General features: G+C 43.1%; 5 protein-coding genes across 7 annotated transcripts in view; 2 read left to right on the top strand and 3 right to left on the bottom strand.

Moving 5' to 3' along the window:
- grid2ipb (glutamate receptor, ionotropic, delta 2 (Grid2) interacting protein, b) overlaps positions 1-1,225 on the bottom strand; it is a 37,974-nt gene extending 36,749 nt beyond the window's left edge. Inside the window, exon 1 of the mRNA XM_068582911.1 lies at positions 330-1,225. The gene's annotated coding sequence lies outside the window, so the exon portion shown is untranslated. The remainder of the gene's footprint in view (positions 1-329) is intronic.
- Positions 365-3,164, top strand: pgp (phosphoglycolate phosphatase). The gene is made up of 2 exons (XM_068582932.1): positions 365-1,227; positions 2,088-3,164. The coding sequence occupies exons 1-2, from the start codon at positions 633-635 to the stop codon at positions 2,411-2,413; spliced, it is 921 nt and encodes a 306-aa protein (XP_068439033.1). The 5' UTR covers positions 365-632; the 3' UTR covers positions 2,414-3,164.
- A 576-nt stretch (positions 3,165-3,740) lies between these two features.
- On the top strand, positions 3,741-7,059 carry bricd5 (BRICHOS domain containing 5). Its single transcript, XM_068583912.1, has 6 exons — positions 3,741-3,794; positions 4,085-4,222; positions 4,301-4,450; positions 4,543-4,650; positions 5,927-6,077; positions 6,965-7,059. Exons 1-6 carry the CDS (start codon positions 3,741-3,743, stop codon positions 7,057-7,059), a joined length of 696 nt encoding a protein of 231 aa, XP_068440013.1.
- Positions 7,060-7,556: 497 nt separating this feature from the next.
- On the bottom strand, positions 7,557-10,991 carry mlst8 (MTOR associated protein, LST8 homolog (S. cerevisiae)). The gene is made up of 9 exons (XM_068583464.1): positions 10,959-10,991; positions 10,480-10,651; positions 10,114-10,165; positions 9,848-10,010; positions 9,682-9,757; positions 9,376-9,528; positions 9,142-9,266; positions 8,889-9,052; positions 7,557-8,256 (listed from the first exon to the last, which is right to left on the bottom strand). Exons 2-9 carry the CDS (start codon positions 10,606-10,608, stop codon positions 8,138-8,140), a joined length of 981 nt encoding a protein of 326 aa, XP_068439565.1. The 5' UTR covers positions 10,609-10,651; positions 10,959-10,991; the 3' UTR covers positions 7,557-8,137.
- Positions 10,992-11,679: 688 nt separating this feature from the next.
- meiob (meiosis specific with OB-fold) lies at positions 11,680-17,153 on the bottom strand. 3 transcript variants are annotated; one of them, XM_068583611.1, is made up of 14 exons: positions 17,044-17,153; positions 16,610-16,723; positions 16,380-16,437; positions 16,064-16,195; positions 15,570-15,642; positions 15,187-15,382; positions 13,890-13,990; positions 13,614-13,666; positions 13,331-13,426; positions 13,078-13,170; positions 12,646-12,787; positions 12,265-12,451; positions 12,015-12,101; positions 11,680-11,929 (listed from the first exon to the last, which is right to left on the bottom strand). In XM_068583611.1, the coding sequence occupies exons 2-14, from the start codon at positions 16,664-16,666 to the stop codon at positions 11,816-11,818; spliced, it is 1,389 nt and encodes a 462-aa protein (XP_068439712.1). In that variant the 5' UTR covers positions 16,667-16,723; positions 17,044-17,153; the 3' UTR covers positions 11,680-11,815. The 3 variants fall into 3 exon arrangements, with proteins under 3 accessions (XP_068439712.1, XP_068439713.1, XP_068439714.1); XM_068583612.1 differs by having other exon boundaries at positions 17,082-17,153; XM_068583613.1 differs by lacking the exon at positions 17,044-17,153 and adding an exon at positions 16,824-16,933.
- Between the last annotated feature and the right edge of the window lie 8,946 nt (positions 17,154-26,099).

The raw sequence follows: 26,099 nt of genomic DNA, 5'->3' as shown, positions 1-26,099 counted from the left end.
AGACATTGGAATATTTTAATGGTAGGTGGATGATTAAATTATATATTTTCATAAGGTAAAACTCATGTCAGGGGTAAATGAAGCCAGCAGTAGGAGTTGCGAACATTTACCCTAAAGACTCATGGGAGGTGTAGTTTGATGCCAAGAAGAATATTTTAAAGAAGACCGTTCGTATTTAAAAAAAACAACAAAAAAAACACCTAAGCAGTATACGTTTTGGAAAGACAAATACAGGTTGTGAACATGGTTAGTGACTGAAGTTTGACCTGGTGGGACTTGACTTGAACTAGTGTGTCGCCATGGATTAAATACAACGTTATAATACATACGTCCCCGGTGGCTCCTGTCTCTTTAAGCCGGTACGGAAGTAACGGCAGAATTGACGCAACACTCAGTGGAAGGTCAGAGTTTTCCTCTCCCGTGAATTACAACACTTAGCTTTGCTTGTTTAGCAAAACAACTGCGGCAAAAGAAGGCACCGCTTGTTTCCACTGGACTTTATGACAGCACTAACGCCGGTGACTTCCTGCAGTGTCGGTAACACAGTTACTTAACCGCTGCTGGCCGTGGACAAGTCTTCATTTCTTTGCGTCTGACAGCGCGTCACGGCTCGGTTCAACCGTCGTCTCGTGATGTCTGGGTCTAAATGCACGCGGCTGAGCGGCGCGCGGGTGAAGCCGTTGCTGGACTCGGTGGACAGCGTCCTGTTTGACTGCGACGGGGTCATCTGGCGCGGGGACCAGGCCGTCCCCGGGGCCGCGCAGGTCGTCAACCTGCTCAAGGAAAGAGGGAAACGGGTCTTCTTCGTCACCAACAACAGCACCAAGACGAGGAAGATGTACGTCGACAAAATGTCCACGTTGGGGTTCAACGCGAGCGAGGACGAGGTGTTCGGCACGGCGTACTGCTCCGCGATGTACCTGAAGACTGTGTGCGAGCTGCAGGGGAAAGTGTACCTGATAGGAAGCGACGCGATGAGAGAAGAGCTGGAGGCGGTGGGGATCCAGCAGACCGGCGTGGGACCGGACCACGTCCTCGGGAAGCAGAACGACTGGGCCAACGTGCCCCTGGACCCCGACGTGAAGGCGGTGGTGGTCGGTTTCGATCAACACTTCAGCTACATGAAAATGAACAGAGCCATGCAGTACCTGACCCAGCCGGGCTGTCTGTTCGTGGGGACCAACAGGGACTCCAGGCTGCCCCTGGAGGGCGGCAAGGCCGTCCCAGGTACGGATACTCACTCTGCGCGCGCACACACATGCAGGTGGCTCATTAGTGTAGATTCTACACTTCTTTAGGCTGGCTACACCACTCAAATGAGTATTGTTTGGTGAACTGTAAGGCCTCATTGTTGGACTCAAGAAAAGCATGCTGAAAACTATAACAGTGTCAAAAGCAGGAACTATCAAGGCTTCTTCTTGGAGACAGTTTTTCTCCACCTACCTGTTGCAAGCTCCACCCATGCAAAATAGTCTCAAAGTTGACACATCATTCTAGCTTTGATTGTAAAACCAGACAAGGCCTCATCGTATCCACAAACATTGTGCTTTCAAGGAGTATGGGGGATTGTTATTGTTACGTTTGGAGCTTTCATAGTTGAGACGAATGTCTACACCATAATCCAAATTGGTTTCAAAGCTTGCATCTTGAAGCTTTTATCTGCCGAACCTGATGAAGATGCTTAAATGTTAAGGCGAAGTAAGCATTACATCTTTCATCTATTATGTTATAATAACCTTCAAGCCCCACGATAACTTTTATGAAATTTGTATCTGAGTGAAATGCTTTCCTCCACGAGTGTAAATGGAACCATCTGAAGGCCCTTTACACAGGAGTCATTTTGACATGTCATTGCGGGTAAGCACAGGTGTAACTAATCAAGTTAATTATGTTCCAATTCAATTGAGTCATTTCATTGGGTCAGCTCGAACAACACTAGGGCCCTGAACAACCTAAAGGCTGCATTAAAAAGGGCCTATTAATAACACAAGAAGGTGAAACCACTGGAAAGTAAAACAGCCGACGGCTGCAGGGAAACTGAGTTCAAAATGGTCTCCTAACCTTTTGTCCTTCACTCCTGCTCCCAGGTACCGGCTGCCTGCTGCAGGCCGTAGAGGCCGCAGCTCAGCGGCAGGCCCAGACGGTGGGCAAACCCAACCGATTCATGTTCGACTGCGTGGCCTCCAAGTTCGGCGTGGACCCCGACCGCTGCCTCATGGTGGGCGACCGCTTGGACACGGACATCATGCTGGGCTTCAACTGCGGCCTTAAGACCCTCCTCACCCTCACGGGGGTCAGCACTGTGGCGGACGCCGAGGCCCATCAGAAGAGCGGCTGTGCGGAGAGGCAGGGGATGGTGCCGGATTATTACGTGGACAGCATCGCAGACCTTCTTCCAGCTCTGCAGGGATGAAACCGCAGCAAGTCCGTCAGGAATGGAGTGTAGCGACGTGATAGCCGAGCAGTGTTAAACCCGCTGAATCTGGCTCGCCTGTCACATGCCAGACATTGTCTTCTAAAAAGGAATATGTGTCATTGAATTAAAATGATGAATCATCTCTTTAACAGTCAGCGCAGAGCAGCTTGCTGATGCGTGACAGAGGAGACAAAGACTCCAATATTTAACATGATATTAACGATTGATTTATTAATAATAACGTAAGAACAAGGATTTATCAGTATTGTTTAAATGTGTATATGTTACTTTTTGGGGAAGGGAGTAAGGAGTGTATTTTAAAAGACCCAGCCTGTGATGCAATCCCCTCTACTTTATGCAACTGCAAGTCAAACTCGAGAAAGGAAATGAGCACACAAAATGTGTCCACAGTTTTGTAGTGTGTGCGTCTAGGTTTACAGCTGTTTCAGAGTCTATGAATAAAAATGCACAGATGGGGGGTAAAAGGCACTAAGCAGGTCCATCCTGAGCTTTCAGTTTAAAAAAAAATGTATTTTCACTCCTCAGCAGAAAATGCAAGCATTCATAGTATACATGGTATGGTGTAGTGCTACCCAGCTCTGTCATGTCAGTTAGTAGAATGGCATACATGTTTAAAAGGTACCTCAATCTTCCTTTTTCTTTCTGTTTTCTCTGATTTGTCCTTGACTCCCTGACTCACTAAAAGCAATGCTTCATTATACAAATAAAACAAACTATCTTTACTAAATCAGCGTCTGCTCTCTGTGCCTTAAGTTCTACGTGAACAAACTAAACGTCTCTCTCGGTCCTGTGCCTAAAGTCACCTTGGATTGTCATCGGCTGGATGCTACAACGGTCAGAACTGCGTATCACCTCTCAGCTGATGAGAGAGGCTTTCCAAGCTGCACCTGCCTCACCCTCTTTGTCCATTGTCTGGGCTGGGGAGGGCGGCCAATTCCCCTCATCTAAGTGTGTGTTTGAGTGAGGGGGAACACGTGCATCGTAACGATGGGTAATGTTGGAGACGCATAATAAGTCACAGTAGACGTAAAAAGAAAAGAGGAAAGAAGGAAATTGCAGGAAGACAAGACCTCGGAAATTGAGTTTGGCAAGATTCAAAGTCGTGGATGACTGTTTTGGGAGGTAGACTGTAAGACCACAGGAGGAGGAAGAGGAGGAGAAGAAAGGGAAGGTGGGTGGAGGGGGGGTTGCTGGGACAAAGAGAAGCTGGCCAGGTGTATTGCCTCTCAGTCATGACCACAGCTCCAGGCCGGTAGCTACGAGAAGGGAGCAGACCGAGTGAGGAGCCGTCAAGGGACACAGGATGGTGAGGTGCTGGAAACATTCAGAAGCCCGTTTGGAGGAAGCCCAGTGCACGGTAAGCAGACGGCTCTCAGTGTAAACCGCAGCTCACTAAGGACAGAAATGCATTTCAGGTGGCAGCGGGATGAAGGCAGGACATGTCTGTTTTTTATGCTTGTTTGCAAAATCCAGTTTTGCTCCATAACAAGTGATAGTTGCATGACGGGTTGGGACTTCCAGGTTTTGATCTATGTAAATAAAACAAAGTCTCAGCAGCCAGACAGTATCCCAGCCTGCTCCAGGTGGATGTTTAGCTTGAGTACGATAATTTGTCACTGGTTCTTATGTGTGGAAACACCTCTCCAGGATGGGGGCTCTGCTGCGTCCACCCAGTCCCGCTTCCCACACAAGGCCTTCTGGGTCAGCCTCTCGGCCTCCCTGCTCCTGGTCGTCATTGTGCTGGGTTTGACGGGGCACCTTGGGCTTCCTCAGCCTCACTCTGAGGTAAGCACCCACCTCCATTAACACCTATAATTTGACCTGAGCGCTTCATCGCTGACATTGACCGGTCTGCTTTTGTAGTCTCTACAGATTGTCCGAATCACAGTCCCAGATCAGACTGGAGCTCTGATCAACCAGTCAGCCGTTGTGGACCAGCAGAAGGACCTGGTGACCTTTTTGGTGACCTCCTCTGCAAATCAGACGTCCACCGTGCTCTTTGACATCAAACATGTGCGTCCAGGTGATACGCACGTGACATGGTCATGTGTTTTATCTGTACTGTTGGCGGTGGGATGTCTGATTGTCTGCTGTGGTCGTTGCAGGGTGTGATATGTTACAAGCCCGTCGAGCAGGAGAGCTGCTTCCTGCGAAAGATGGAGAAGTCCGACTACGACAACGTGCACTCCCTCCTCCACGAGTCAACGCCTAAGGTAACGGGGGGGAGGGGGGGGGAGCGGGTGGGCTGCAACATTTCAACGGGTGAGAACCGGGCTCGCGTAACGTGATAGGTTCCCCCTGGTCGCGTTCAGGATATGCGTGACTTCAGATGAAAACGAAGCGGGGCAAATGAAGAAAAGGAAAGTTTGCCCTTTTACCTCTGCCAGGTGTTTTCTAAAGTCGCCGCCTTGCTAATGTGTGAGCTGGCATCCCTGACCTTGACTCGCATCTTAATCCCAGAAGACCCCGCTGAGCCAGGACCTGCTGGGTTTCATATAGGTTTTGCATGACTTCCCCGCCGTTCTGCACAGATCGGGGGGGTGAGGGGTGAGGTAGGCAGGGCGGCGCACGGAAGAGGCGTCTAGTCTCCCTCTCTCGCCTCCACGGCTGAATTCCTCAGCACATCTGATCCCTCCGGGCCCCCACGCCGTGCCCAGGATCCTCTTACAGGAGGCCACTGCAGCGAGCCTGAGCCCCGGAGCGGGCACAATGGCCACACTGTGTGAGGGCTTTTTAGCTTTTAAGACTGGATTTAAACAGCCTGGTGTATTGGTTGGTGAGGGAAGTACAGGGTGTGTGTGTGTGTGTGTGTTTTTTTTACCTGGATCTCTAATATTGATGTCCATTGTCGGCTCTGAATCGATCCCTGTGGCCTTCAGATATGATTGGTGTCGGTCTGATTCTTAATTGTGATTTGACAACATGAGAATGTGAATGTGGGACCTCCCAGGTAATCTGAGATGAGACTTGTTTTCTTCGCCTTATCTTTTTTTTTTTTTTTTTTGCACAATAGGACCATTTCTACCTTTTCAGTTGAGTCCCCGAGTGTCGTCTCGTGGTGTCACGTATCTCTCACACAGCTCCTCGGTTTTGACTGTGGGTCATTTAATCTACGATAGGAGGGGAAAGGGTCCCTCGCGGATGAGAGTAAATGTGCTCCGTCCCTCTGTTCCACGGCACAATGGTCTTCTTGGTCTTTTCGCGGCTAAGAGGGGAAACAAATGGTTGTTACACTCAAGCACAATGGCACATTAAATGGTTCATAGGTGTAAGTGGTGCAATGACCTCATCAGCAAAGATATCAGGTGAAAAGCAGCTCCAGCTGCAATCTTGGGGTTTTCTCCCTTGCTTTGACCCCAATGTTACTGTGACCCCAATATGACTCCTCACACTTCTTCAATGACACTGCACAGCTCTGCACGAGGACAGAAACTCTTCGCCCGTTGTGGATCTTCCCGTTTTGAATAATTGCGTTACTGTCCTCCGCAGAGTCAGTTCCAGCTGTCCGGGAATGAGACCCGGAGGCAGACGGAGTTCCTGGGAGTGCTGGCGGCCAGTCAGGTGGACGCGTCCACGCTGGAGGAGCCTCTCCAGGCTCTGTGTCAGGACAGCTCCATCCACTGGACCCGCAGGGTCGATGGTGAGAACTTGTGTTTTCGAGAGAAAAAAAACAAACTCAATTGTTACGTTGTTAAAAACCTTTATGAAATGCGATAGGAAGAGGTTTTTGGGGGAAGTGTTGATCACCACCCTGGATATAAAGAGTCTCTGTGGCACATCGGTGTCTCAGTGACATGTCACTTCATTACCACCAACACGGACACTGTGCTTTAGTTTGGCTTGCTGCTGTACTGTAAATACTCACGAGCAAACCAAATGTGTACTAAACAGTCTGCTGAAAGCTTTTCCTTTTGCCTTGGTTAATACTATTATTTATATATAAATATGTTAAAGATGTGTGTATTTAGTAGAAACACATTGGCTTCGAGCTGACTGCTAGAGACAAGGTAGAGAAGTCAGAAAATACTTACTCATAATGTTGCTTTTGGTCTTTCCTTGGCATTTGCTGACAATAAGATAAATAGACTAATGCCAACCTTCTCTTTTACTGGGTACACAAACACCAGAAGGGACATGTAGTTGTATACTGACATTTGGATAAGTGTCTAATGACATGTTATCTTAGATATTAGTAAAGTATGCACGGTCATATCACACACTGCAGAAGTTGGGGATTCATTTGTGAGTACCCACAGGGAGCTTTTGAAATGAGCCAGCTGGCAACTCCATAAAGAACCAACGTGTCAGGCTGAAACCTAAAACTAATCTATGACGGCCAGCAGTGACCTTTCCAAAGAAAACATTATACTTATACTCAGTCAGTCTGCGCGTGGTGCTGTCTTTAATCAGGCTGCTTTCAGACCATGAACTCTTGTAAATATTGCCAATTAATAATTCAATATGTGACTATGCCGCACTGTTTGCACTATGAGGATCTTGTCACCGAGGTCTGTGTCTTGTGTTCAGGTCCAGGGAAACAGAGGCTGGTCTACTTCTGCATCGACATCTGCTTTCCCAGCAACATCTGCGTGTCTGTGTGCTTCTACTACCTGCCAGAGTGACTGTGTGTTCTCTTCCTCCTCTCCTCCCAGCGAAAGATCAGGGAAACAAAGTTGTCTTTTTAGCTCCCGCTCCAAGAAGAAGAAAAAAACAAAAAAAACAGAACAAAAGCCAGCCTTTGACTGTTTCCTTTGTGCCATACAGCCGTTAGCAAACCAGTGAAGCAGCCAACCCTCCCAGTCCACTTCCATCCTTCCGAGAGAAAAGAGATGGAGACAGGCTGTCGCGGTTATCGCCAAAGCCCCATCGTCACTCTCTTCATGTATAATATCCTCTCTGGTGAGACTCTGAAGAGATTACAAGTGGAAAGATCCCCCTTTTTTTTACATGCCCCGAACTCTACTTCCTGTAACCCACTGCAGCAGTATAATTATATGTAACCGTGCCAGACGCAATATGATTTTTTTGTTAAATAAAAGACTGTTGTGTATTTGTGGTCCACTTTTTTTCATAAGACTGAAAAAAAAAAGAATGAGACAACTCTTCTTTGAACGACGTCTTTACGGTAGAATCATTTTCTGTACATCGTTGCTTGACACTTTCTAATCCATGTGATTATTAAGGGCAACTTAACTTTGAATAAAGAGCATCAAATGGATTATACATGCCACAGGTGAGAAATAAAATCACGCTGACGTGAAACGTCTGGTCCTGATACAATAAATACGATTAAAAACAAAAAGTTGGAAAGGATCTACTTTTTGTGCACAGAGTGATGCAGTTCGTTAATGAGAGCTGACACGTTTCGATCAGACGTACCAGTTTCTACACTGTTGGTGCGCACAACTGATTGAATTCGGTGCAAAATAGTGTTCTTGGCCGTTGAAGATTGATTTTTCGACTTCAAGAATTGATATTTTGGCCGGCCTTGCTGCCATGCTGAATACTTACTTGCGTTTGGCATGAAGAGCACTGTAGATATCCTGGAACACACAGCTGAGATTCATTGTAATGTTCAAACACAAGCCTCAACTTGATCAAGAAGATCATTTCTGGGAACAGTTTTCAGAATTCCCAATTGAGACACATCTTCCAAAGAGTCCATTGCTTGTATGTCCTTCCTTCTCCTCCTCTTCCTCTTCAGCCCAGCACGCTGTCATTGAAGGCCAGACACACCACGGCCTTCTGGTGGCCGCTGTATTCCCTCTTGATCTCCCCCGTCTCCACGCACCACAGACGGGCGAGGTTATCTGAGGAGGCTACAGGGGGAAGAAGAGAAGAGTCAGACCCTGAAATTCACCCGTAGGTATATCCACACTAAAGCTACCAAACCTTTACCTGCTTCTCTCTAAAAGGATCTTAATCTGTGCTTGAATAACAGTATTTAAGAGGGAAACAATAACTTGATTGATGAATATATAGGAAAGTCATTTTCACATTGCTTCTGTTCATTTTAAGCTTTTCTGTGCCAATATTATAATATCTACATACAGCTATATATTCAACTCCCACAGCATTCGTAAACCATATTATCCTGACAAAACCAGAACATCTTAGTTGGTGCATTCTTTGATTGTCAATTAATGGCAGCCAAGTGTGCATCTTGAAAAAGGTCTTTCTCACGCACATCTGCATCACTAGCTTGCACCTTTAAGGGCAGTTAATGCATGGAACATCAAATACGAGGAATTGTCTGCTGTTTTTTTATTTTTTTTATTTTGTTTCTGCAGTGTTTGACTTTGGGATCTTTGTGTTCAGGTCTAACTGCAAGTAACACTTCTCTATTCTGGAGATGATAGTTTAGGATCTCATGATAGAACGGTTATGATGCAAGTATATAAACATTGCAATGTTGGGACGACCACCCCTTTGCCAGGGCTCATGTACTGACCAGTGACGATGTACTGGGAGTCTCCAGAGAAAGCACAGTCCCACATCCAGCCTCTAGATGTCTCTCCAGGATTGTTACTCTTGATGCTCAGCTCCGTCATCAGGGAGAAATTGGACGTCCTCCAGATCTTACAAGTCTGGTCTGCTGAGCAGGTGGCCAACAGACTGCCGGCGAAGGGCAAAACACAAAAAAACTTTGCATCAACAGCATCAGAAAGAAAGCTCTCTAGTATGTAGAGGAGAAGGGCACTCACGTGGAATCGGGGCTAAACTTGCAGCGGAGAGAGTAGCGTTTGTGTGCGGGGATCTTGGTCTTTGGGATGAGCTGAGTCACCTCATCTCCGATGCCTCCAGCAAGGTTCCACACGTAACAGTTTCCCTGCAAAGAAAAAACAATAAAAAACTCCTAAAAAGGATGCTTTGATAATTTTGTATGATTTACCGTGTGTCAACGAGCAAGACATTTTTTAGACGTTTTGGGTACCGACCGAGCTGTTGACCGCTGCCATGTAACTGGCATCTGGGTCAATGTGAACCGAGTTGACTGAGACCTCCGGCTCGGGAATCAGCTGTTCGTTGTGGTCAGTCTTCAAATCCCAGATATGAATCACTCCACTCTGGTCTCCAACAATGAGCTCTGCCTGAAATACATACCACACTGAGTGTTGACTGAAATGTTTGGGCACGAGGCATATATTTAAACTGACTTATAATAAAACAGTCACATATAAACTGCTAAAATAAAAAGTAAACAGTCGTATTATCACCAGTCAATGACTCAGTGCGTGGCTCACCTGGTTGGGATGCAGGCATACGCAGTTGATCGGAGCATTGACCTGGAATATCCTCTGACACTGTAGATTTCTTGACCTGGGAGGAGCAGCGGGGATCAAAGTTAGGCTCGTCCAACGCAGAGTGAAAGTGAGTGAGAGTGAGCGCCGCAAGCTTCCTTCGCGGTACCTGAGGTCCCATATGCGAGCCATGCAGTCCTCTCCTCCCGTGTACATCCAGCGTCCATCTTCATGGAAGCCCACAGACGTGATGTTCTTGCTAACACCGTCGTAGTTGATTACCGGGTTGGGATTGTTGGAGTTCAGGTCGTACATGCGGATGTGCTGATAACCTAAAAAGCAAGCGTGGAAATGACTGAAAGACACGTGGTCGCTATGAATTCAATCATGCAAACCGGGAAAAGGAAAAACATTTAAGGGATATTCTGAACCAACCTGCAGCTGCAATCATACTCCTGTCAGGTGTAACCTCAAGTGAGTTTACTTGCTGGGAGCAAAACATTAAGGAATTGATTTGTTATGGAACAGCTTGGGTTCAATTAGTGAGCTTGAAACAAGTCTCTCCTACTAAAAAGCTGCAGGACACACTCGAGCGATGAGGTCATCCACAGGACAGACCAATCCTTTTCTAATTCAGGATCAGTTATATTTCACACTAAACTATTTTTGACAGAATAACACAAATTAGAAGAGCATATCAATTGATCAGCTCCATATTGTGTCATTTGAATGTTGAATATGTGCACATGTTCCAGGTTTCATTGGTCAGAGCGCACTGTTTGGTATTCAGAGCAAGGATACAGAGTCCTGGTGCTGGACTGTCCTGGTGCAGATCCCGCTGTGGGCCTGCCAGAACCGGACAGTGTGGTCGTATCCAGCCGTGGCCAGAATGACCGGGTCGCTGCCCACCGTCCCCTGGTTCACGTTCATGCTGGACTGGTGTCCGTCAGCGAGGACGTAACGTGAGGAGTGACTGCACGGGCACAGAGGAGACAGCGGCTGCGAGTTTTATCGACAGTTAAATGTAGTATTTTAACAGGAACGTGGGTTAAAGTGTAGTTATTGTTTATTGTGGAAATATAACAGTCAACGTGGACGTTAACGTGCAGGCTAACGTTAGCAAAGCAGCCTCGTTATTCAAGGGCCCTGCAGACCGTTAACTAGCTGACGTTTCTACTTCAAACGCGGAGAAAATGTGACTGTAAAGATTTGTATTTATAGGATGCTATGCGTGAGCATTTCAACTTTTTAGAAGAATAAATCTGACAACTTTGGATTACCTTGAGTTGTTGTGTTGACGACAATTCTGTACGTCCCCGTAAAGTGTCCCGTAGAAACATACGATGTGTCAAATGTTCCGCTTTGACAACCAGCGCTTTGCCGCCACCTAGTGGCGTGTTTCATCACAGCAGGACCAATGGACCACGGCCATGTCGCCTTAAAATGACCATTAATTAAACTCATAGACTCCATGAACTATTCAGAAAATATTGTAGTTAGTTGTGCTTTCCCAAATGATACTGTGATATGATCCTATTGATAAAATAAATACATTTACCAACTAAAGTCCTGAAAAAAATGAACCATTGCTTTATTGTCGTTTTCATTTAGAATTGGTGACATGTATGGTTTAAAATTGAATTCAGCAAATGTCGTCAATCTATATTAACACCAACAAGACTATACTAAAAATGTTGTCAATATGTAATTGGGCAAATGTGACAACATTTAAAAACGTACCATAAACTGAATTGGTAAAAATGTAGTATGTGTTAAAACCTGGTTGTTCATCAACACATCTTATCATGGAAAAATAAAGATTGATTGAAGCATTTGACACATGAAATAATAAACGCATAAGTTAGTTTATTCAACAGTTTTAAAAAGCAGTCAAGTCAACAGTACACATTTTATATATTTATTTATACACATTATATATAAATATATATTTAACATTCAATAAATAAATAAATAATACAGAAAATGTATCTATTCACCAAACACAAATCCTGCACATGTAACACCCGTGTTAACATCTCAATCAGAACAGTACCACGCAGCAAGTAAATCACAACATATTAGATTATTAGATTAGATTTTCTTTTCTGCCTTCCTGCTCCGTCAGTGTGCTTTGCGATCACAGACGCTGCAGCAGAGCAGACATGTGCTGCTTCACCTCTCCTGGGTCGGCCACTGAGCAGGCCAGGACCACCCCCCGGGTCCCAGACCTCAGTTTGGTGGAAGAGCTTATCTACAACGTATCATAAGAATCTTTCAGTTTATGATTAGCTTTTGTAGCCAACGCACATACGACATTATTTTAAACTCCACTGCACCTTCACATATATTTTGCATCTCTCCAAAAGAAATTTCCACTTCATCGCGGTCCTCTCGGCATCCCTTAAACTGGTAAACTCTTCGGTCTACGACAGATGGAACATAGTGTAGCGTAGTGTTACTCTTATTACTTTCAACATGCATTGGTCATTCATATCGCTTCTGTTGTGTTCTTTAATCCCGACACACAGCAGCTACTACGCATAGAATTGAGGCTGATTGATCGGCCTCCTGTGAAGCGGTACTGACCGTACAGCCAAGTATCTTTTCTGCCACTGGGCTCCGGAGGCTGCAGGCCTGCAGGGTGCCGGTGTGGTCTGTGAAGTCCACCGGCAGGTCGAAGCCCGTGGTGGCTAAAAGAGCCTGATCCCTCCCTGAACACAACAGGTTGGTGCAGCTCTGTGCGTCCTCAGTCACCAGAAACTTGCACCTGGAGCTGAAATGATGAGAAAACACACAGATCAAGGAACTGTTTATCCGCTGTAGCTCATCATGAGTAGAAGACAAAATAAACGATGTTATTCAGCGTGTTCAAATGTTTGAAGTAGCATGTCAGAGTTGTGAGTGAAAACAACTATAAAAAGCAGCAACTGTGTAATGCATCAACTCTGTGCACCTGTGTGAACTTACCACCGCATCTTGACGACTTTTGAAACAGAGTCGAGGTCCAGCCTGGACATGAAGCTGTATGTGATGCCAAAGAAAGCTTCAGGGTTCTCCTGGGCCTTCTGCTTCAGCTGGCTCACTGTGTACACGTCAGTGATGGAGTCCACTGCGGACACAGAAGCAGCAGCACACTTAGTATGCACGCCGGCAGTCTTTTCACACAGGCCTTTGTCATATTGTCCTCTGATAATTTAGTGTGTTATAAAAGGAACAAGTAAGTGACAGGCTGGTGATACATGTTTTTTTTTTATTGTCAACAAATACCATGAAAAGACACATTGTGATTCATGAGAAACATTTTAAAGAGAGTTAGAAAAGTCAAACGTAAGAGAAATAAGCGCTGAGTTTCCCCCTAACGCTTCTACCCGGTGAGGAGAATTCTCCGCTCTCACCTACCTGGCACGTCTTCTGGCTTCTCATCTTGATCCAGAGCCCCAGACTCGGATACTTCTTTAGCATAGCTGAACAGCAGACTGGCCTCTCTGGTGTCTGAGGGAAGATGATGAATGACTTGCCCAGCAGTAAGAGGATACTCTTGTTTCCTCCGAAACTGTACACACTGTGACTGAAAACCTTGTTTTTGATTAATTGCGCCCACATAGTTATATCAGATCCCATGCTTTCTGCATGCGTTGCTGTGATATCTTACCAGGATTGACGGTGATAATGGTCTTCGAGTTAACGCTGGCTGTCATGCCGTCGCGAAAACTGTCAAAACTAATCTTTGCATCAGCTATGAAGAGCACTTTGAATGAAGAATAAAAGTTAAAACAACAGTAAGCCATCTTAAACATAAACACACAGTTACGTCTCAGATGTACATCTGTGTGGTTCTCTTCGATACAGTGTGTTAACGGGACCTGACAGGCAGGAATAACAGTTAAATAAAGATGTTTTTCTGTGGCTGAGAATGAGCAGCAGCTGTTACCTACCAGTCTCCTTGGGAATCATAGTTTGCACAAGCTGAATGGCTTCTCTGTCCCAGCTGTGAGAGAAACAGAGGTTGGGGAGTCACTCGGGGAAAATCAAACACACATGGAGGTCAGCAGGTTAATCTAAGGTTTCACGACACCAAAGTCAATTTGTGGAAACCTAAAGATACACAACAGTGAGCCAAAGGGCCAATAAGATGGAATAGAAAGTATGGAAAAACATAATCAAAAGTAATTCATTAAAATGTTCCGCATGAACGAAGCAGCGCGACGCACCAGACGAGAGGGAAGGAAGAGACCGAGTCATCGAAGAGCTTCACTTCCAGCCTCTGCCCTGTGCGGCTGTCTGAAGTGGTGAACTGCTTCGGCTCTCCAATCTGAAAGTGTAAACAGAATCATATGAAGTTCCTATCACAATATCTACCCTCCCTGAAAAAAAACCTGCAGTGGCAGTAAGTGCAGCGTCTGGCCTCTGTCTGAACACTGAGGTGTGTCTTCAGAGCCGTTAGGGTGCGTCTGTCTGTCCCGGGCCGACCGTCCACGAGGCAATTCATGTGAATTCAGTACATTTTGAAAGCCAAATAAATATTTGCTGTGCATCCACACTCGCTTGGCTCGTAAGAAATAAGCCAGGCCTGTGCAGAAGTGATCGCACAATGCATGATGGTTAGATTTGGCAACCACAACTTCACAAGATCAAGGCAGCCCTAGTTTGTAGAGCTTGTTTGGTAGTAAATCATAATTATCTGTGCAATTGTAATATTTAATGCTAGATTGTAGGCCATAAGTCTCATGTCATATCTGTTAGTAACACATCTTATGTGGTTGACAATACTAACAATACATGTTATTTATAGCACTTATCAAAACAAGCAGCAATTGCAAAGTGCTTTACACGGCAGACATAAAAAAGATAGAATACAATGATCTAACAGGTTGTAAATATTTCTGTGTATTCTGTGAAGACAACTCTGTTACCGGCCCCTGATCTTGTCTATTTTACAGGCCAGGTGCAGTTCATCTACAGCAACATCCCCTCCATGGCTAACAGGCTTCCCATGCAAGTCCCAGTGACAGGTCCCATGATATTTTCCAGACCGACTTACGTACGACCACTTTTTGACAAGCCTTTCCCTCTTGTTTATGTCGTTTTAAAGCTCAGGAAACTTCGACGGCCTACTTTCCACCATAGTTTCTGAAACCACCATCTAATGAAACCAGTGTGTGAAAATACATTTTGGTTTCTCAATGAGATCATACATTTTTTTACTGATTCCCTGTTTGCAAATTACCTCTCGAAAATCAATGATGTGCCAAATATTTAATCACAAGTGTGAACAATATGAATGATTCAACGAGCAATATTATTTGATTGTAAATCAGAAACTAGTCTGCAGAGAAAAGAATTCTGGGAAATGTAAGAACTAAACAACCCAATTAAAAGTAGATGTGGCAGATTAATGGAGATGTGGTCACACTAAACAAGTAAAAACATACCTCATACATGAAAGCATGAAAGGCAAACCTCTCAAAGTATTAAATACTGAAAGACTCTGAAATTAAGGCGGCCTACCGATCTCACTGCAGCCAGTATATTTATCACTGTGCCATCCAGCTTCTGCCCGTTGGCCACAATGTCTGCCAGAGAGTAGAAATCTCCAGAGTCCTTCGCTGGCAGGTGGATCAGTGGCAGCAGCCTGTCAATGGTGCTCATGTCGGCACACAGACAGACCTGGGAATGAGCCTCCGACACCAGCAGCCTGTAGAGGCTGAGACAGCAGATTCAGGCCTTTGAACCAGTAAGGCCAAAGACTTTGGCATTACTGTGTTATATTATATTTCACGAAGTATTACATTGTGCTAACCTCATTATCCTTCAGCCTTCAGCTATTTAAAGCACAACAGGGCGAGCACGACGAATCCTTTTACTATATATGTATTGAAAGTGTTGATTACCTTGGTGTTGTGGGACAGAATCGGTCCCCTTTCTCTCGGTCTTTGTTGGTAACTAAAGGATTGTCAATGATAACTGGAAAAATAAGAAATGGTTTTGTGTGTCAGCATTAAGGGAAACATTTTTTGCTATGAATCGAAAGTCATTCAACATAAAAAAAATATTATTATTGCGACCTATAGTTAAGCTTGATTTTTATTCTACAAGTAAAGAAATACGTCACGAGTTGGACATGGCTCAAGCTTTATTTTGTTTCCCTTAATGTTACTCATCAGTTACTCAACTGATATTGATGAGTAACATACATATGAGTAACATACATTTATATATATATATATATATATATATATATATATATATATATATATATATATATATATATATATATATATATATATATATATATATACACACACACACACATATATATACATATATTTATAATTTCAAAAATGTATAAGGCTTCGAGGGTGGGCTTTGAGAGTGATTTCCTCACCACAGTCTCCGGTGTGGAAGCTGTTGGACAGCCCGTTGATGTATCCATCGTTTCCCCAGGCCGCCACATTAATGAAGAAGTCAGGTGAGTCCTTAATGGTGAAGCTAAAAGTGAATCTGTCTACACCAATATCTGAAATTCAGATGGATGGGATCAATTAAAGTGTCATTACAATAATAAAGAGAGGGGAAAGCTTGTGCATGTATTCGTCTGTTCTCCAGAAGAGGGCGCTGGTGGACAAGACACTAGCGCAGCGCTGTGAAGGATGTAGCGTTTACTAACATTTTAGGTGTACAATTGTAAAAAGATTACTTACTTTTCCTGTCAGGAAAGCTTTTGACATCAGTTTTGCCGATGATGATACCTGCCACTGTCTGCAAAACATTACAGGGGCAATGACAGTGTGTAGCTGTTTTTACAGCTCATCTCTGTTACAATACATCCTGTTGCACAATTGCAGAAAATTGTTCCTGGCTATTAGGTTAGATATTGATTTTGTTTTAGGGCTGCAGCAGGAACAAAAAGGCTGAAATCATCTGAACTCACTGGGTGAGAGAAGTTGGGGTGAAGCTCAGAGATGGCAATGAAGGTGTGAGCAGCCATTTTTTTAATGAATACCTTTCACCCTATTTAGTCCAGTTCTTGTTGCATTTACTGACTCTGTCCAAAGAGGAAAGACAAATACAACGTGAGTTAACAGTTGGGGTTTAATTCCACCTGGATAAAAGGTTTTGAAGCATTTATCAGTTTTTCACATTACCTAATAGTCAACACCTCAGGTTAAAACAAATACACAGTTCTGTCATTATTAGTAGCTAACGCTAATTAAGTTGTTATTAGCATTAATGTTAACGTTAGCTTTCTAATAGTGAAACTCAGGTTAGTTTTAGCTAGCTGGTTTTCTCACTGCTATCATACCTCTAACTGACAACATGGTGGGAGTATTATAATTATATTTATATAATTAAATTAATGACTACCTTATATGTGTCCTGTTTTAATCTGTTGTGTCTTTTACCGGCGTCAGTTTTCCTCACTTTGTTGGGTTTATCGCGGCAAAACTGTACCTGCACGCGACACATCGATGCTGCCTTCAAATGCAGTCGGAAAAAAAACATCACAAATCCAAGTAGTGGCTGATAAGAAGCGTTGTATTAAAATGTCGTCGATAGAGCATGATGGACATGATGCAATATGTTTTATAAAATGCTGTGTATGTTATATACTATATGTTGTGTCCTTACTATCAGCGATCAGATTACATTACATTCTAACAGACATAATGTTAAAACCCATTCAAAAGCCTGAGTTGTCCTTATTGAACCACTACTGTAACTTATGTTTGTTTTTTTTATTTCAATGGTAAAAATCGTTATGATTCGTTTGTCTTTTATTGGGAGCTAGTAGCCTAAATGTTGCCAATATTTTACAGGTAGAAATTAAAACTCCATAACACAGGATACAGTCATTTGCATCTCAGCTTTCTTTTTTCTGTAAAATAAAACCACATCTACAAAATTATCATTATTGACTTTCTAAACCATTACCGTTACAAATATTCAGTCTCTTAAACTTGCGCTATTTAGGTTTACATACACTAATGTAAACCTAAATAACAATGTATAATTTGCCCAAGGCAAATAGACCCTACTCTAATTAAACATCCACAATATTGATTACTGACTTTTTTTTAGAATATTTATTTTGCACTGAAAAGAGATCCAATGTTTGGAAGACTTTATGAAGATCTCAAGTATTAATTCTACAATTTCAATACACATTCAGTAAAATAAAATAAACATATTCACGGCTGAACAAACGTGCATGAAACAGGACTGAACAATACAACTGCCATCACTGATGGGCCCATTGGCTGGAAGCTGGAATTAAACACAAATATTCACCTCACAGACACACATATTGTATTTGTACGCCGCGCGACTCATCTTTTAAAAAGTCTCGCCTGTGAAAGGCATCCCTTGATAATCCCTCCCAGCCATCATCCACAGCATGGGATTTGTTCTCAGACGGCTTTGTTGAGATGAATTTGACAGTTTCCTGGTTTGTTTTGAAAGCACTCAGCTGCATTTGATGTGTGAAACCGTCTCATACATCTAAGCAGGAATCAAAAGGTGTAACAGTAAACCCTTATTCAGCTTCACACCGCCTTGTTCCTTTTTCGACAGTGACTAATCCCCACGGTGGGGATATCTCATCCCTGTGACTAATGTTGATTTTTTTGGGGGGGCAGTAATATGTCTGTTGATGTGATTCCACGGTCAATGTGTTCCTAATCGCCGAGAGAAAACAGTGCGGTGGCAGCCATGAATGCATTTTTCTACACAATAACAAAACACTGTGAGCTTATTCCCCGTGCAGACGGCCTGCTGTGTAATGTCCCATCAATGTATTGATGGGCTGTGTATAATGTTGTATAATGTGAACTGATTAAATGCATCGAACACGGAGCCACGCAGAGGAATCCATTTGCTATTTGCACCAGTGCCTGGCTATTCAAATGAAACCAAATTTCAAATTCTAATTTCATTAGATTTTCCTGACTACAGCTTGTGAGTCCATTAATCACAGCAGCACTGTAAAGCATCATCAGATAAATCAAGTTAAACTTACTTTTGCTTTAATGATTTAGCCGTAATGAATTCATGGCCTCCAGTCATCAATCATACGCTCTCCCGATACTCCGCTGGTCCTTTTGAAGTGGTTTGAACAAGCTGTTTGGATTTCTTTATGATAAGCAGCAACATAAGGTCTTGCTTGTCACCTCTGATGCCGCGACTTGATTCAGAGACAAGCAGGATGTACCTGCAGGTTGGCGTATCAGCAGGGCTGCAAACACACTGCAGGAATGTGTTGTGATTGGGTGGCCTCCCTGCCGCAGGTCGGCTCCCTGGAGGGCCTGCAGCCGTCTGACCACTTCTCGGCTATTAATCCATCATCTCACTGTGTGTGTGTGTGTGTGTGTGTTCCTTTCTGTATGCATGTCAGTACATCCACACAGTATAACCGCAATCACAGCCACAAAGACACTGTTTGTGATGGTAACGTTAAATATTTGTAGGCCTTCATGTGTAGCGTAGCACGCCTTCAGGCAGACACTTCTATGCGACTTATCCATCTCAACTAAGTAGCAGATTTTTGTGCTGTTCTGCTGTGGAAATTCAATTTCGTGCCACTGATACATCGATCAACGTCTTTTCAGGAACATATTTGCTGCATTTCTGCATTGCGCACTTGATATGATAAGACTTCTTCTGGAAACATAGGCGTCACCAGACATTCAAACACCACATTCACAACACGTCTACTGAAGAATGTGACGGTTTTAAATAGTCACACTCGCTTATTTACACTTCATTGCATTATGACTCAATACCCAACAATTCAATAATATAAATTATATTATATATAACACTGACAGGAGTCATCCTGTATCGGCCACTTGTGCTTTTTAAGACTTTCTTTTTGTTCATCATACTTAAATTCTTGTTCTTTATATGATCAGATCTTTATATTTTTACATTGTGGTATTGCTAGTAAAAACTCTGAATACTTCCTCCACCACTGTTCATATTTAGCAACTGCCCACGAGACCTCCACGATGGCACCAGACAGGAGATTTGCGGTCCAGCTGCACACCCGGTGTAAAACACGAGAAGAGAAGAGGAAGCAAAGACACCGGCGACCGCTCAGCGGCATGGCGACACAAAGACAACGCAGAGAAACGTCCTTTGAGAGCTGCAGGGACTGTGAGGATGTGACACATGCAGCGTTCCCTTTTTAGGCTTCTGCGCATTCAATCTTCGTCAAACAGCAGAGCTGCACATACTTATGGTGTGGTACGTCAAAGTACGAGTGTTGACGCTACATCCACATGTGATGTACCCAAAACCCCACACAGGAAGTGGGCAGTCACGTTGTAGTATTCGGCTTGATGAACCAAAGTGTTTTAGTTCACATGCAAGCACACACATAGACAATAGAGCTATTGATAGATAATTAAATGTTTTCTTTCAGTGCACAAACTCCTGAAAGAGACATCCTGTTAGGATCTAATGGGACCAATCATTATTTTATTGAGTGGGATCATTAAAACATATTGTTCTGAACGGTGAGCAATATCTTGGCAGGGCCTGAACGTAAAACAAAAGTACAGCTTTTGCATTCGCTGGCGGCAGCCTATGCCGTCTTTATTGGCTTCCAGAAGTGGAAGAAGTCCAAACTACAAGTATGTGTACACTGTAATTTCCCTGCCACCTGTGTGACTAACCATACTGTAGCTGCTGCTCCGCCGGGTCTGCTCACAGCCATTGAATCCAGCTGGGCTCTGGCAGAACAATGCAGTCTGTCTCCTCACCCCCGTGTCCAGCGAGGGAGGGAGAGACTACGGCGGCTGAGGAAACCTTAAATGATGTTAATAATGTGCTGTTGAAAAGCAGCACGGAGACAGAAATCAGTGGCATGCATGACGTCAGCTGCCATTATTACCGTGTGCCACCTTATTGAGGTAATGGTAGGAACTCTGTGGCGTGGCTCATGTTATTGCTATGAGTCCTAACCTATGAGGCTCGAATGAGACTGGAAACATGACATAAAATTGAAAAAATGAACGAGGCGAATGGGACATTTCTGTCGCATGTCATGCAGCTGGTAGTTTAGGCGCTAAGGAGTCACCGTCTACACAAAACAGGTACTTCCGTCTACACACCCAGCTCAGGCATGCTTTGCTTTTATCTTTCTGTTGTCTGGCTGCACAGTTATGGCCGTAATCCAAATTTGCGGTGTCCTTGTACACAAGTTAGCATGCATGGGGGATGGGTGGTGACATTCAGTCTTTGGCATTGGTTCACATACCTCTCAGCAACCACAGCTGTGTTTAGATGATGGCAAAACATTTTAATTAAAAATGACTATTGAACTCAATATGATTGAATTTGGTTAACTTTAAGACAATTGACTAATTCTAAGCCAGTAGTTTATTCATACTGTGATAAAAAACAGACTGCTAAATACGATTGTTTTCACATATTGATGGATGCAATTCTCCCACAATGCAATGCCCGAAGGGAATGGAGGCTGGGAAGAATTTTCTATTCGGGGTCAGCTCCAGAAAAGATCTTAAAAAACAAAAACACAAAAAAACTTTGCCGTCCGTTTTTAAATGCCAACTGGCATTTCATTTTGACGTTTCAGAGTTTCACTGTTCGTAAAAATCTGTAAAGAATGTTTACTTTTGTTGTAAACTAACTATAAAAACAGTATACTATCATAGTAGGTATGTCGCACATACTTTATAGTATGATTATGTGTGGATTTGGGACATTGAGTAAGACTCTGTCCTAAAGTGCTGAGCTAAGCGCTAAAGCTAAAACGCTGACGTTGAGCGGATATAATGTTTGACATGTTCCTCATCTTAGTTGCGAGTTTGCTGTCATTTGCTAATTTGCAATCCTAAACAAAAAGTACAGCGAAGGCTTAGTGTTGCAGCCATGTGGTCATAAAACAAAGCATTGTGATCTGACAATGGTGCAGCAGAAGATGTTAAGGACTCACCAGAGTTGTTACAATTCATCCCATGAGCATGAACATAAACGGTGGCGCTAAAGGAAAAGTATGAGTATCACTAAAGTCATCAGGATTACTGTGGATTATGAATATCAATTCACCCATTAGATGTTAAGATGGACCAGCATACTTCCATCCTTCGAGACATGTTATGGTACAACAGCGGGGTATTGTTTTACTCACCCCGAATCTCATTTTCGGGAAGTGTGAGTGAGTGATGGCTTTTGTGACATGTATGTTTAAATGTGCGTGTGTGCATGCGTATAGTTTTCAGTATCGAGTCGCAGTGCATCACATAATTCAAGCTCTTTATCCTCTTGGACAAAAATCCTACCTGATATACTGCCACTGTCAATTTAATGTTACCCGGAGAAGTTTTCACCCATTCATCATTTTAACTGTGTTAGGGCCCAGAGCTGTATTTCAGAGACATCAAAGCCCGTCCCGCTGTCCCAGTCCATCACAAACGTCTTCACAACATACACTGTTTAGGTAGTTCCCCTCTGACAAGCCCTGACAAAAATATCTCGCTCCACATTTGACCCCAAGAGTCTTCTTTTTTTTATACAAAAAAATCTTTGAAGTGTTTTTTTCTTCTTCAAATAAGTGGAGAAACACATTTCTTGAATTATTACGGAGTGATATATGAAACAGAAGCTTTCATTTCTTTGCCGCATGTGCTCCTCTGAACAAAGAAATCATTATATTCCGCAGCATTGCCCCTAAAAATGGTACAAAGCAGGACACAGTTTCACGCTATAATGACATTTATGAGCTGATTGTTAAATGATTTCAGTGTTGCTTTGTTTAGGTGCTGATGTTATGGTATGTGGGACTGTGGTTCTGTGTAAAGCATCATATGTATGGCTTCAACATATGCAGACAAACGGCTTTTCTATTATCCCTAATGGAATATTGTCTTTGGGGAGTTTCATTAGAGAGTGAAATTATGCAATGTTTGAATAACAGTGACATCAAGTCGAGTCAAGGGCTTACTGGTTGGAAAATATAACTCATTATGCTGTATTATTGGACTTATTGTGAGACTTGGGCATATTGTTGTCCTCTAATTGATTGGTGCCATGGTTAGAGGTTCGATAATCTCATCCTAACAGCACGAAACAAAAATATGATTTAATTAGATCGGTATTTGAAGCATATCCATTGATGCGGTCATTGCGTGGAAAAGAAGTGTTCTCAGTGTTTCTCTCCCTCGGTCTATTCCTTTCATCTGTTGACTGAAGTATTTAATATGCAGAACATAATGCATTATGTACGACAGAGACAACGAGATCTATATTGCTATTGTTGTTTCTCAAAAAGTAAAGGTTATTCCCCTTAACAAGAGATCTCTGCTGTCTGTGCTGTGCAGCTTATGCTGCACTTGATACCTCTGTTCGTTAAATATGAAGCTGTAGCCAGCAGCCCGAACCATTATACTGGATATATAATGTCAATAAGTGACCTTTAGAAGTGCAGGTAGGCGGACTTTTGGGACACAGCCAAGCGAGCCGTTTCCAGTCCAAGCTAGGCTAGGCTAACCCTCTCCGAGCTCTGGCTTCAACACAGATGGTACCGGTCCGTGGGTCCAAAGAATGAAAATCAGAATGAGCTTTATTGGCCATGTGTGTGTACACGTACATGTTATTTGACTCTTTGCTCTCGTCGTACATGTTATATATAAATAAACAAGAGAAATATAAAAACAGACATTAAAGACAACTCAGTAGAACACAGACACTAAGCATCAACATTAATATTTAACTTTGTACAATACAAATATATATCTAATAATATATATGAACAATGACAAAACAATGAATTTGGGATGATTGATGATTTAAATGGATCATCAAGGTCTGAAAGACAGTTTATTTTGACCCAGACTGATACATCGGTCTGGGTCACGTGATAAGTTACCCTAAAAATTAAGAACTAGCAAAAAATAGTAAAAAACAGAAATCTTTGTAAAGGGTAAACGGCTCAATGAGGAGACAGAAGAAGAGCCGATGACGTCCAAGAAAAAGAAAGCTGCATTTAAAAGACAATATCAGGGATAAATGCGGGTTTATTTTAAACCCGCTCTGCATAGTATGGCAATAATTTGGCGTAATGATGAGTCCTATTTTTTATGCACTTTTTATTTGCTGATCTGTCATTTTTTTAACCTTTAGTCATCTGTATTTATTGTTTGTCTATCTCTCAGCAAAAAGACCTCTTCGAAATAGAACCGGATTACTGCAAATGTAAAACAGGAACATAAATATCGATGCTAATTAAAAAAAGAGTATATAACTTTTGCTTGTTTCCTTTTTTCCACCCACAAGAGATAAAAGGGAATTTTCATGTTCTTTATTTCTCAGAGACCAGACGTTATCTGAGAGGCATCGCGGCTCTCAGCAAATACAGAAACACAAATTGTATTAAAGACGGTACAGCAGATATTCTCCCCTGCCACTGCAGAAACGTCCACAATGAGTCTTGCATTGCAGTGCTTCTCTGATCCATTAGACGACTGAACGAGCCAGCCGTGCCACTCTGAACCCATATCCCGTTGGATGTCCGGCCTTCCTCAAGCCTACTCTAAACTCTGCCATTAGAGGGAAAAGCCTCCGTCTCATCTGTCTCTTCCAGTCCCCTCTCCGCGGGATGGTACGAACATCACATATGGAAGACATCATGCTGTTACAGAGCAGCTCTCCTCGCCGAGCACTAATAACAGTGTGGCTGTGGGTTTAATAAAAAGGAATGGAACGAATTATGGCCCCGTCCCAGCCGGAGCCATCATGTACTGCAGCGCATTAGCGTGGCCTCAGCAACCAGTCCAGACCAGCAGAGACTGGGAGGGATGACAAAGAGAGAGAGAGAGAGAGCGAGAGAGAGAGAGAGAGCGAGAGAGAGAGAGAGAGAGAGAGAGAGAGAGAGAATGTGACTGGGAAGGGCCAAGCTCTTCAGCAATAACCAGTCAGGCTCTGAGGGTTCGGAGCTGCGGTGGAAAGGGGGAACACACAGGGAGATATATAGAGGGAGTAAGCCTGTGGGCAGCACAGAGACAGGCTCCGCCAGGGGTAATGGAACGTCAACTGTAGTTTCACAAAGGATGTTAAGTCGAGTCTTGATTCAAATGGAAGCCAGAGTATGTCATGCTCAGCTTAATAAGTGAATAAATAGGAACGCATGCAGGGAGTCTCTGGGGCTCGAACAGTGAAGAACCCACTGAGCATGGGAGGAAGATGTAGAGCAGCAGGAATGTAAAACTGGAGACAAGAGAAATTTAGCTCAAGGGGAGTTTTAATGACTTGCTGAATGAGTTGATTTACTTAGGGACTCAAAAAGAAGGAGAGAATGGACTCTACGTGTTGCTTTTATTTAGAAAGCTCCTCAAGTCCTGAGGACAGCTCCCAAAGCGGCTGCAGGAAATATTAAAGGGGATCAAATGGGAAAGAAAACAACAACAATATGTTTCTATAACTTTTGCTATTTGTTTGAAATTGATAGTTTTAACTTTTCATGCCACTAAAATTATTCAAATTGAACTGATTTTAATTTAAAAAAAAGCCCGCTTCCAGGTGCCCTGGGGAGATTTTTTAGTAAACGTACAACATTTTCCAGTCAGTGATACTCACCATGTCGTGTGGACTGGCAGACGTGTGGAGGGCATTTCATCTGCCGTGAAACATTTGCAAACAAAATACTCCAACTATGTTTACATCCACATTGAGCTACTAGTGGTGAAAAGCATACCTTTATGTATATATTTATATATATGTATATACATATATATATTAACACTCTGTTCTTTAAGAGGATACAAGCTTAACAGCTGCTGTACGAGTCGTGGGTTAAGAACCACTAAGTTTGTGTATAAGCGGGGCGAGGGCTTACAAATTGCTTGCACTTTTCTTTTGACACTTTGACACACAAATGGAACAGAAGCACACATAATAAATTATTTTACTGTATTATTTTAAGTCACAAGTATGCAGTAAAGCACTCACAAGATATTATTCTTGGTTTGTTCTTTTTTTTAATTAAATCACGAGCAACGGTCCAGAGATGTTTCACGCTGCGTCTTCAATAATATATTAATATATAATAAGAAAGATGATGAATGCACAAAAGAAAATTAAAATAATATTGAAGACATCTGAATATGTTTTCTGCACATTTCTGTCAGTTTGGCATCTCACACGTGAGGCAGAGCAAATAACAAAACAAACACCTCACAACGACACAATGACAGTGAATACCAGTTAAATGAACGTAGTTTGTGGCGTTAAAAATAGGTATTTTATTTGGTCAAATGACTCTTTATTCTATTGTATCCATGTCTTTGCCACATGCGGGGACACCGTGACATTTCACCTCTCACCTCAGGGTGTCACCCCAGAAATCCCCACTTCGATGAGCGCATTGCGTCTTGTTTAAAAGCCAATCAAGTTTGATTAATGAA

This window comes from Clinocottus analis, unplaced genomic scaffold (genome assembly GCF_023055335.1).
Source record: "Clinocottus analis isolate CAN_PGR_092001 unplaced genomic scaffold, fCliAna1.0.p SCAF_19, whole genome shotgun sequence".
Taxonomy (NCBI): domain Eukaryota; kingdom Metazoa; phylum Chordata; class Actinopteri; order Perciformes; family Cottidae; genus Clinocottus; species Clinocottus analis.
This window is presented reverse-complemented; position numbering and strand designations above follow the sequence as displayed.